The sequence below is a fragment of the Typopeltis vanoorti genome, chromosome 23 (genome assembly GCF_054136105.1).
Source record: "Typopeltis vanoorti isolate ZY-2024b chromosome 23, IOZ_Tvanoo_1.0, whole genome shotgun sequence".
NCBI lineage: Eukaryota > Metazoa > Arthropoda > Arachnida > Uropygi > Thelyphonidae > Typopeltis > Typopeltis vanoorti.
This window is the reverse complement of record NC_143571.1, coordinates 37,487,046-37,499,678: the sequence shown is the minus strand read 5'-3', so window position 1 is coordinate 37,499,678 and position 12,633 is coordinate 37,487,046. Positions and strand designations below refer to the sequence as shown.

General features: G+C 34.3%; 1 protein-coding gene across 6 annotated transcripts in view; it reads left to right on the top strand.

The window, feature by feature from the left end:
• LOC150093785 (protein turtle-like) overlaps window positions 1-12,633 on the top strand; it is a 264,493-nt gene that overhangs the window by 199,550 nt on the left and 52,310 nt on the right. For 5 of the 6 annotated variants that reach the window (XM_090412675.1, XM_090412672.1, XM_090412674.1 and 2 more), the window contains 2 exons: window positions 4,200-4,535; window positions 11,900-12,010. In XM_090412675.1, coding sequence (XP_090268801.1) covers window positions 4,241-4,535; window positions 11,900-12,010 — 406 coding nt within the window. In that variant the 5' untranslated portion in view covers window positions 4,200-4,240. The remainder of the gene's footprint in view (window positions 1-4,199; window positions 4,536-11,899; window positions 12,011-12,633) is intronic. The other variant, XM_090412676.1, reaches the window with a different exon arrangement.

Below are 12,633 nucleotides of genomic sequence, written 5' to 3'. Positions count from 1 at the left end.
AAAGTTTCATTAAGAAGAGTTTATCTGGGTTAAATGGAATCAATCTTATTTAATTTGACCGAACATAAAAGTTTCAACAGTAATTCCAATAAACAGTAATGAATGCTGCATCTTATTGTGATAAGATATGCGAAATTAAAAGGTGAAAATTATAGAATCCATTATAGAACATAGAACTAAAAGGAAATAATTATATTTTTGACAGTTAATTTAATATAATTTTATTTTATTTTATTTTATTATTAATTTTTAAATTGTTTTAAGTTTTAAATGAATTAAACACGTCGATTAAGAATACTGAGGGGCCAAGGAAAGTTAGCAGCAACTAGAGTTAGCTTAAGGTTTTTCATTTATTTTTCTCAATTGTCATGCATTATAGCTTACATTCCTGGAATATAATCACTTTTTTTTTTTTGCTTACTTGAAAAAACTTTGGAAACTAACCATAGAATTCCATTCTTATTTACTATCTTGCCGTATTACGCTATTTCGAAAATATGCACAGCTATTTTCTTCTTCTTTCATTGTTTTCTCTTTATCCTTACCAGTAAAGTGAAGAACACAGATGAACACACTCCCATACTTGTAAACAATATGACCTTCACGGTGCGGAATTATTGTTGGAGGTTATTATGTTGCGAAAGCCCTCCTTGGCATCTTTCGCTGCCTTTATGTTTCAGGTCCAGCATAGGATGAAAGCGCCGTGTCTTGTCTAAGACTGTTTTAGTGAACACTGTGACTTCAGTCACACTCCGTGAAGAATTTTATATCACTGAGCTTCGCGCCTGTTGCAGATTTTGTTTGTTATGATTTTTACATATTTTTAGATATATGTGTATATGTTCTCTGGCAAGCCATTCCAATTTGTATTTCAATCGGAACAATTAAATGGACTTAGCTGCTTCAATTAATTTAATACTTATTACGTTTATGGACAACAAGATTCAGAGGGTTCTAGTTCGGTTTCAACCGCTACATTTCGTTGGTAAAGTCAGTTCGAACCGATATTAATAGTTCCGCCTGGCTGAAATGAATTTAATGAAGTTTGATATGTGGGATTTCTACTGTATATTAAAATCTGTCGAATCATTACAATTTTGAATTCAATAAAACTATTTGTCGCAACAAACAATTTTAATAAAACTCTTTGTTGTGACATTCGATTGGCGTGAATTAAACAAAACAGAATTATAAAATACATAAGCCAAAAATCTGTCGAAGCGTTTAATAAAACACTTATAACTTTTAAAATACTGTTCAGATTTTTACAAAAGTACCACAATCGGATCGAGTTCTTTGAATAATGTATTTTTATCATAAACAATATTTTTCATAAAAACAATGACAATATCAACAATCAAAAATTCGATTCTAATTAATATAATGCTGTATATAAACAATTATAGGAGATGTTATTCTTAACGTAATGTGCTCAAGTTACAGAATGATGTTTTTCACAGTGAAAGTAACATCTCTTCTAATATGGCATCCATTTTACTCTGCTGCTATTATGGTTATTGGTTGTTGTTAAGATCGACGGATATGTTGTCTACAACAGATAATCGATTGCACATGAAGAAACGATTTAGCTCCATCAACAAGACCGACACGAGATTAAAATTTAACAAACAGGCGGACATAACAACGACATCTCTATTCTGGTTTCAACCCATGCACGCACACAGACACATACAATGAGTGCCACGAGTTCTCGTGAGTATCTTATAATTGATATCTATATTATAATCTAACATGCAACTTTTTTGGTTTCCTTCAGAACAACAAAACACAACAGCCAGATCTTTGTCCGTTTTTGATGTCTTTCAATAGATTTTTACAACATTCTACCCTGATTAGTGACATATATAAGTAAAATGGCAACGCATTAGTCTGCAATATTACTCATATGATGAATTTTTAATCAGCAGTGGTCAATCACAAATCAGCGAATATAAAATATATGTGAACAATACATTTAATCCATTTATTTGTTTAAAAAAATTATTTATTCTTCGATATATTTCGTAGATAACAATGAAAAATGGGAACTGTGTTATAAAAAAAGCCATTTTATTCGACAGGTTGTCGTGTCCAGTGGTAGAAGAGATAATCTTTATGGAGAGAAATTGACTTTGGTCGATAATTTAATAGGACCTTTGACACCAATTTCATCAAAATCTGTTTAACTGGAACTGCACTTATGTACTGGACAAGTTACGGAACATTGAACACTTTCTTGTGATCAGAAAAATTTGCAAGCCGCTTGTTCAAAATATTTATTGAAAAGATTTGTTCAGTACGTTGTCGTATTCAGACACTTCCCAAACTCCATTAAAATTTTAAAGTTTTTTTTTTTTTTTCATTTTTCTAAATTGGGATAACTTATGTTTAAGATAATACTTAAGATATATGACGAGATATGAAATATATCTCGTAATGCACCATCATCTAAAGTTGTTTGAAAAGGTATGTTCACGCTTTGGAACTTAATCCTGGATTTTCTCATCCCTACCTTTGATCTCTACTGGTTTATTTGCCTACTCATTACTTTGAGTGCATATTTACTAAATTAAATATAGTATTTTCTTTTCCATTCCATAAGAAATTCATTACAAGTATGACAAGAGTATTTTTGAGTAAACCATTGTTGAAACATACATAATGTAATAATAGACTTAAACAATTGAAACACAACAATAGGTAAAGAATGGAATATCAGATGCGAATAGAACATGTAAAATGGAATAATAGTCTTAGCAGAAATAAATTCATTTTGTATATCTATTCAAAAGAAAGAATAGAACAAATTGGAATCCTGTCTTCATCAATGAATAAATGGCATTGTATAAATATTACCAATAAATTAATACCAACTCATAATTATTTCCATGATAACTGATTATAACAGTATTATTATATGAAATTTAATTATAACTAACCATATTTCTACCGTTAATTAAACGAAATCGTTGAATTAACGGTAGAAATAGGATTTCCTATGTGCGGTAAGTTCATTTTTTTCTTTAGGCAAGGCAGTTGTGGTGTCGCATATTGCGAAACATCCCACACCGGTTTCCTCATTCTGTACATTAAGATAATAGACTTCCATCTGTTGTTTCTCCAATGTTTACCTTCCTGTGACTGGAGAATTAATGATTTGCTGTGTGCCAATGATCTATGTAGTTGTTTTAAGTGGACTATACTCTTGGGGTGGGGTGGGGTGGGGTGGGGTGGGGGGAGATCACTAAGATTCCAGCCAGTCGGAAGTAAGGAACTTTGACATATTAAAGAAACAAAATTAAGGGATACTCTTTCACATTTAACTTCACAAACTTTCTCTTTCTCTCCATGCTCATTAGTCCTAATTACTCTTTGCTCTAAACATTTCAACAGATTGAAGGAATACACATAAAAAATCTAATTTGGATGCGGCATTGTTATGTAGAAAATTTACATTTAGTAGCATACAAAAATGTTTTTAGTTAACCAATTATAAAGTATAATCATAGCTTTGTTGCATTGTTCACAAATTTCTGCATTAGCAGTACGAGAAGTTTTTTTTTTCTTCTTTTTTTTAATTCCGTTTCTGTTCACAAGTTATCTTTTATCTGCATTTTTATAAAGAACCATTGATCGTAATTTCTGAATCTGCTTCCTTTTTGTTTACTCATTTGTATTTCAATATACAAAACAATTTTTATATCAGTGAATATCTGCACAAACAGAAAGAATGTCGAAAGAGAAAGATGGTAGAAAGAATTGTACAAAGATACTAAGTAAAGATGGCATCTGTAAATTTAAGCAGTATATATATAATTATTCCAATTGTTTGATAAAAGAATAACGGTGTTTCTGAATTCAATTGTGATGACACAAATATTTTTTTAAAACTTCTAAACAATTGATTTATTCCAACTGGTAAACAGTAAGACGAATTCTCTTGTATAGATTAAAATTAAACCAATTGTTGTCATGTAAAAAAAGCGTGCCCTACGGAGTAACAATAGATGCTTCGTATCGTAGTTTTAAGCAATTATTGCGATGTTTAAAAAAAATTTATATCAAACCAGTTGTTAGATTAGGAGAGAAAATATTGTTACGTCACATGTAATAGTTCTTGTATACAAGAGAATCTCCAATTGTTAGATATGCAGGTAATGACGGATTTTCAAAATATTTCTGTATGTTTGTTGTTGCAGGAACTCCAGAGTTGTATGCCGTGGCTGGAGGTAAGATTGGAATGCCATGCAACATCACCATTCCTGCAATAGACGATGACGTCACCCTAATCCTGTGGTACAAAGGCGACACCAAAGTTCCCATCTATAGTTTAGACGCCCGTAAAGGTCCGCTAGCGATAGCCAGACACTTCCCGAGTTCCGAACTGGGTGCACGCGCCTATTTCGACGTCTCTGCTACACCGCCAATGTTGAATATTGAACCGGTCCATGCGGAGGACGAAGGAAATTACAAGTGTCGTATTGAATACCGCCGCTCAAGAACAATGAGCTACTCATTTCGCCTTAATGTTATTGGTATGTGGACCATTCTGCTGTCTTCCATCCATTACTGTCTTGTTCGTTATGTGACCACTTTACCAGATTAATTCTCTTTTTTTTTTTTTTTTTTCAATTGAAGTGTGATGTTTAACTTGATCATTTAATTTACTAAAAGCTTTCATTTGTTTACTTTTTCGTTCTTCTCATCGCACCCTCAAATACTCTTTAAGAAGCTTGAAGTGTCGATGTGACATGCGCAGAAAGATTTGTTCTTCAAAGTCTCGTTTGGTTTTGATGTTTAGGAAGTTCGTTATGGGTTCGCAAAACGAAATGGATGCGAGTACTTTATAGTTGATCCGTGGAGAGAACGGCCATATTACCCCCCCCCCCTCAATTGACCTTTCTTCTTTATTGACCATTGCGTATTTTGATAATGAAACAGATAAAATCAAATTTTGGAAGTTTTTTTTCTTTCCACTTGATCAGACTATAATAAATTTAGTTTAATTCTTTATCCAAGTGTAAACAAACAAAGTTTACGCGTGAAGTATCTTCAGGACTGTGGCAACTCGTGGTAAAGGGGCCATCTTTACCACGAGTTGCCACAGTCCTGAAGATACTTCACGCGCAAACTTTGTTTGTTTATACTTGGATAAAGAATTAAACTAAATTTATTATAGATAAAATCAAATCAATAAAATATATTCTTAAGGTTTAGAACTGAATATATCTGGTGGCATAGCTACGTATAATTCGTAGCTATGCCACCAGGATACGACTGTTTAGTTTCTTTTTTCCCACTTTCTTTTTCTTCTTTAAAAATATGTCACTTCATTATTAAAGTGTCCGGTTTTCGCTTGAGCTAGTCTTAACATTTCGCTGAAATTTCATTTTTAAGTTCGCATGAGAAGTTTTAAGTCTTCCTTCATGCAGTTCTCTCATCACAATTAAAGCAGGTTTATTTCAGCAAATTTAGTCTGAAAAACTACAAAGTACTTCACGTTTAGAAAAATCATACTTTATTGCGACCAACAAATTAAGAAGCTTCCAAGGCTTTCATCTCTTAGCCTCTTTTTATTACAATTCATATTACTTTCGTGGTATTACCCATCATCTGTAGATACTTTTAATAGAATTTCAGCGATTTGCTCATTCCCTCCTTGCTCACCACATGTTTGCTAAATGTTCATTTACGATTTCCATCCGTTTTTCCCCTGTTTTTTTCCCACTCTCTGGGTTTACTGTTACTACTGTGATCCTTTACACATCTATCAAATCACTCACCTCATTTTTTCGTATTTTCCATCCTCTCAATTATCTTCAGTATTGGCTCAGTTATCAGTCTCGGAACCTCCTATTTTGGTTTGAATTGCGTAGAAGCAACTAAGGGGTTGATTTTAGGGGTTGATCCTCCACCCTTTCCATCCAAGTGAAGGGAAATTGCCAGGAGTGTGCAAACCATCTGCCCTTTATCCTGAATAATCCAGATGACTATACTTGTCATACCGACAAAGTCAAAACAGAGTTTCTTTATTTTACTTATGAAGATGTGGCAATCCTTTGTGTTGAAATTCCTCAATATGTCTTGGATGCTTTAATTATTAATCCACACACATTTCTCGTACCGAATCTGAATTCTTACGATCATTATGATTTTCCAAATCTGCTTTAAAAATTCTTTAAAAAGAACGTCAAAATTCATGCTTTTGATAGTCTCTTGAATTCACTTTACAAAAATGAAATTCTAAATAGATATGCGCTTTAATGTATATAATTTATATTAATATATACATATACAGCAATTTTTCTCACTTAAAATAATTTAATATTTTATAAGAAGATTTTTTAATTTAAAAGTTTCTATATATTATATGAATAATGAATTTATACACCATTTTATGAGCTGGAACCGTGCGATGCGGTGATTACTCATACCCTTGGAGGGTAATAGATGGCAATGCCATAGCCAATGAAGTTCTAACTGAGGCTCGGCTATTGCTGTTACCCTCCTGCCATGATCAGAGCTTTAATAGCTCAATAACACCTTACCCCTACACTGTCCTCTACAGATAACGGGAAAGATGAAAAGCATTCTTGCTTCGCCCCTTTAAGCCAGTCCTTATAAGGACTATAAAAATATACTAGGATGAAGATGGATCGACCGTGAGATGTGGTGATTAATACCCTTGGAGGGTAATGGATGGCAATGCTTTAGCCAATGAAATTCTAACTGAGGCTCGGCCATTGCTGTTACCCTCCTTCCATGATCAGAGCTTTAATAGCTCAATAACACATTATTATCCCTACACTGTCCTCTACAGATAACGGGAAAAATGAAAAGCATTCTTGCTTCGCCCCTTTAAGCCAGTCCTTATAAGGACTATAAGGAAAATATATACAGGGCGCTAGAACATCCCAGTCCTTTTTAGGACTTCCAGGATAACAAATGGCAATGAAGTTTTAACTGAGGCTCGGCTGTTGCCGTTACCCAGCCATGACTAGAGCTTTTAGCTCAATAACACCCCATCCACACAGATTTTCTTCATTCAGATGACGGGATGAAGAGTCATGGACTCAGTCCATCGCCCAGTTCTTTTTAGAACTTTAGAAAAAAAAATATGTACAGTATATTGATGAAAATTAGCATTGCTTTCTTATGTTAGTATGCATAAAGTACGTGTGCAATGTTTGTTCTTTAGTGTTTTAAAGCTTACTGAAAAATCAACTTTTGTTATGCAAGTGATTTCGTGAAGATATGTCAGGAATAAAGTAATTGTGGGAATTTTCTAATTGTTAGCAGCAACCTGTTCTGAGACTCCACGATTGCTTGAGTCCTCATCCAGTGGTCCTTCTCGTTTTTGACTTCAGGGAGCGACAAATTCATAATTCCCAATGGCCATTGTTCTTCTCTCATTATGTGGAATATGCCCCTACCTGTTTTAACTACGTGTATCTATCCTCATGGTAAGAGGCTGTTTAGCTGCCATCTGTTGAACAGCCTCTTACCGGAGTCATATTTCGTTTGAAATAATTCATTTTTACAACTTGTTTCTTTTGTCTGTTAGTGAGGATCCGACATTCACATCCATAGGTTATTATACTCTTTATAGCCAGATGGTACATCAACTTCTTAGCTTTCCTTGAGATCTTATTATGACTCCATGAAAAACCATTCAGTGTTTTAATACTGTGGTTGCTCGTGTCTGTCCTGTTCTAAATGATATGTCTCCACTTCACAGTGGCTGGATGTATCCATTATGTAGCCCAGATACGGAAAACCATCCAAGGATTTATGGTTTTTACCTTAATCTCAAAGTCTGTTGCTCTATCACCTCCAACTACGAGATGCTTGTATTTTTAACAGGCTGACTTTCAGGTCCTAATAGCTTTCTCCTCTAGTATTCCACACCTTCCTTGTCCCCTCTCCTGATCATCAGTGAAAAGAGGAGAATGTAGAACTCGTGCTATAGGTACACCCATTTCACGGCATTGCCTGTTACAATCCTCCACGGCCGCATCCAAGTAAATCTTAAACAGTGTTGGTGAATATTGCATTCCTGCTTGAACTTCCTGCTAGTAATAAATTCCACTTACTTCTCTATAATTTAGGACTTTCTTAATGATTTTCGTATAGGCCGATGATATATATGACAAGTTCCACTCATAATGGATATCCTCACTTGCAATTCAACTTTGGTGAATAGCATTGTCAAGACCTGTAATACTTGACTACCACCATGCTTCATCTGTTGGTTGAATATCTCTAAAATGCAGATAAAAGTAATAATAAGAATTCTTGTTAAATACAATACAATATTAGTCCAACACACAATCATTGTCGCTTCTGTGATTTATGAATCTCAGCAATTCTCTGCTGCTACTTGAAGATTTCAGAGGCATCTCATCATTTTCTCTTAGTGACCTTCTTATTTACGTTCATTCAGTATATCTGCACACATAGAATTACTGTTTTTAAGTGTGATACCCTTTTCCATTTGTTTGCGCTGAACAATTACCATTATTGTTCAGCGCAAACTTCATTTCTTTTCAATTATGCTACATCAAACGTAATTTCATCATATTTGAATTCTTAATTGTCTGCTAAAAGAGTTGTTTACTGAAATCTGCCCGGTGCCTTATGGGAGTGTGCAAATGTACTAAATAATTAGTAAATTATCATATTTCCCTAGACACGACACAACACAATCTAATCAACTATACTAACAGAAAAAAAATCTTTTGATGTTATCTTAATCTTAGCACCTAAACAACGATGTTTTACGACGCAGGAAGATTTCTTGTGTTCTATGAATGCCTCAAAGGGATTTACTGTTCTCGAATCTTCCTTTAATTGCTGCTTGTTTCGCACGAGATTCTAAAATGAAGAAGCCACTCAAGGATCCACAGTGGGATGTCTGTGCCGATAAATAAGTTTGTAGCAGCTATCACTGTTTACGGCGTTGAGTGTCGGTGGTTGGCATCATTCTTTTAAAGAAACGACGTGTTGTGGTACTCACCTAGAATCTGCGATGCTGCAGAAAACAGCTGACTAGGCTCTGAGTTTATCAGAAGTGATGCGCAGGCAACAGCTCGGCTGCAGTTTTTATGATGATGATCTTTGCCAAGCAGTTCACACAAATTGCATCCCTTTTCGAGTCTGATCGCAGTTTGTTGGAAGTAAACCAAAGAGGAAAAAAAACTGTAAAAATAGTAAATTTTTGAAGGGAGGAAACAAATGCTTCCTTCTGATAAAATAAAAATAAAAACCTCTCTGATAGAACGGAGTTAATTAAAATTTGGTTTCTGAGATAGGTACTCAAATTTCTTAAGCCATCCTACTTTGGGTTTAAGTCGAATAATTTTAGTAGAAAAATTTGGAGAAAGATACAAAACAAGTTACAAATAACGGAAGCACTGCTATTCATGGTTCAATTGGTGCGATAAGGAGTGACATTAGTATACAGGAAGGCCATTGCAAAGCTCAGCTTATTATACTTATCTCAGGTTATTTCCATATTTATCTAAACACACAACTGTTAAATACACACAAACAATTTTGAAAAAAAAAAAATAAAGTTTTTCTATGCAGCTCAGCTGGTATAGACGGACCCATTAGTTGAAAAAGATCCGGATTCGAATCCTGTCTGACGTGAGGAACTTTTTTCAAATCTTTTCAATCAAATGATGAGTTAACCGGTCTCATACGAAGATGGAAGATTTTTTCTCTCAGACACTTGGGTTTTTCGTTCCTCAGAACAGGGAAACCGGCAACGAACACACAGTTCGTTGGCAAAGTGGGCTGCATTAAATTGCCTCAAGCCAGGAAACGCAATTCGTCTTGGACGGTTGAAAGGGATGGATGAATTATGAGTGAGTCTATGCTGAAGTCATCAATAATGAAGATTTGTTTTCTGTTTGCAGTTCCATAATATGAATAGCATTTGCCTCTTTTTCCAAGAATTGAAATTTTAAGAAAACTGTCATACATCTGTAAATTAAATTGCAAAATATATTCCTCATGGTTGATGTTTCATAATATTTTTTATGTTCTGTAAGTAGTTATGACAGTTTTCGCATAAAGTTATTGTACTATTTAGACGCATTGTCCCAGTCAGTATTCATTATGAAATCCTCTACATTTGGTTTGTCGTTTTTATTCTCATTGCGATGATGCATCTGTTTTGTAGATGTTGTGTTTTCTGGATGTCACCATATTTGCTGTGTCTTAGGTCACATTCTTCTTCAGAGTGGTGAGATACAGAGCAATGCGAGTATTTTTTTTTGTCATTATTCACTATCTGCGATAAATACTTCACAGGTTGACTGATCACTGATACTTGATGAATGTACTTCTGAGTATTTCTTCTCTGTTTTAAGAGTTGGGGTTAATAATACAGTGACTTACCATGTGCAAGTATCTGTGACCGAAGAGAATCATAAATATTTACAGCGAATCTTTAAGAGTATTGAATCTGTTTCTTATGAGATTTATGATGATTTATTACAAACTAAGAGCCAAAAGCTACGAATAGCGTAAGAAAAGAACCAGACAAGTCAAAGTGCTATTGCTCACTTACGTCAAAAACGAGGACATTTGTTAGACACTCCGTCCATTGTGTTCACGACAATGCAGAACCATGTGATTTAGCCTGTCATACGATTTCTGAACTTAGGAACCGGAAACAGTGAGGTGTCCGCCCTTTTCCCTTGACATGAATCCTATGATGCATGACCTCCTTGCGACTAAAATGAAAAAAAAAAAAAAAAACTCTTACCAGGATTGCTATTTTGATCGTAACAGAATCTTGTGCACTCCAAACAGAATTAAAAAAAAAAAAAAAAAAACCGGCTTTATGAATGGGATCTTCCGGTTATCCTGCATGAAAAAGGTTAATCTAGATAACCAATGATTGAAGGAATGTAAGCTGTTAAAAATGACTATATTTCCTCGTAGTTTATCAAAATGATTATATCTATGGGAATACGTATTTTTTGTATCAAAATACACGATCTCTTCCGATCTATTAAGGAGATTAATGCAGTCATCATATCAGTGTGTGTGTGGCTGAACAATTAGAATTGAACAAAATTGGAACTTTTGTGATTTACGTCATTTAAAGCAGTACACGTTGATCATTTCTACTGTAAAAACAAAAATAATACACATTGGTAAGGATTCTTCTCAGTCTAAGAACCTTACCACTCCCACCACATTACGATTATGAAAGATGCTGTTATGTGTTATTATTATTTTTGTTTTATTTCTTATTGATTTGTGGATCTTTTCTCCATTCAGCTCTCCTTGAACTTCATCACCTTCCTGTCACTGCACTTGTCTCTTTCTTTATACCTTAGTCTCATGGGAAATTTTACAAGTCAGTTGGATAAAACGCTCTGACAACATATTGTCATTGGTTGACAAATAAAGAGCGTTGCTCTCTCTCCTTTAGATTGTATTCTTCTCGATAGAAATTCCTATAAACGCAAAAGGGATGTCAATAGAATTATAAACTAACGCTGAATAGAGCACGTCTGTGAAATGTGTACAGACTATTACGAAATACTTAAGAATCTTTGATGCTATATAACCTATGATAAGTATCATTGTACTGGTTTTATTTTCAAGTAGATTATTGAAAATATTCATTTGAATTGTGAAATTGAATTTTCTAAACCTTGATAACTTTATGTTATTCGCAAACAACTTTTAATTCCGGTTATTAGAATTATTTCAGATAGTTTTTGCTAACCGTTTTCTTTTATGAAAATTAAATAACCGAACTCTTTTTTTTCTGTTTTGTGTATATGGCTGTGTTAACCACTATGTCTTTCTATTTCTTAAAAAAATATTTCTGGGATGTTTATAACCTGCAATGGATTTATTGCTTTTTTTCTTATAGTTCCTCCACAAGAAGTCATAATAATGGATGAACATGGCCAGAGGTTACGTGATATAGTTGGGCCCTACGATGAAGGCTCCCTCTTAACTCTAGTCTGCGAAGCTGAAGGAGGTATGTCCAAGAAATCTAATCGTTTATCCAAATCTCGTTCACTTCTCCCTTCTGTCTTGTTTACTTCTTTTTATTCAGGCTTTTGTCTTTATATCTGTTTACTGGCAGTTTGAATAATTAATTAGAATACTTGTATTCTTCTTACTGATACTTTCTGTGACGTTTATTCTATCTACCTACATTGTTTGTTCTCTCAATACACTATTTTGCAATTCTTCTATTGTTTTCACAAATCTCTTGATCACAACAACTTATACCGCTACTTTCCATCGGATATAAATTTCCTCTCTGCTCTGCTCTGTATCCATAAAATCACTCTTCCAGGAATTTCCCCATCCACTATTCCAATTTCGATATTTGCTACTTAAGGGAGATTTAGTTCCTTAGACTCGTTTTAAGTTTCATTCTTAATGCATGTGTCCCTCTTGCTGGGAGATCAGTATGCTGTCGTATCAACGAAATGCAAGATTTCCGCTGTAAATCTTTTCTGCATTTCAATTCCTCATTCTATTTCAAAGGATATGTGAAATGATAAGAACCCGCTTAAAGACCAGTTCGCTTTACCATAAGTCGAATGAATGAATATAAATGGAAAGGGAGTTTAATACTTCAGGTGCATGCTG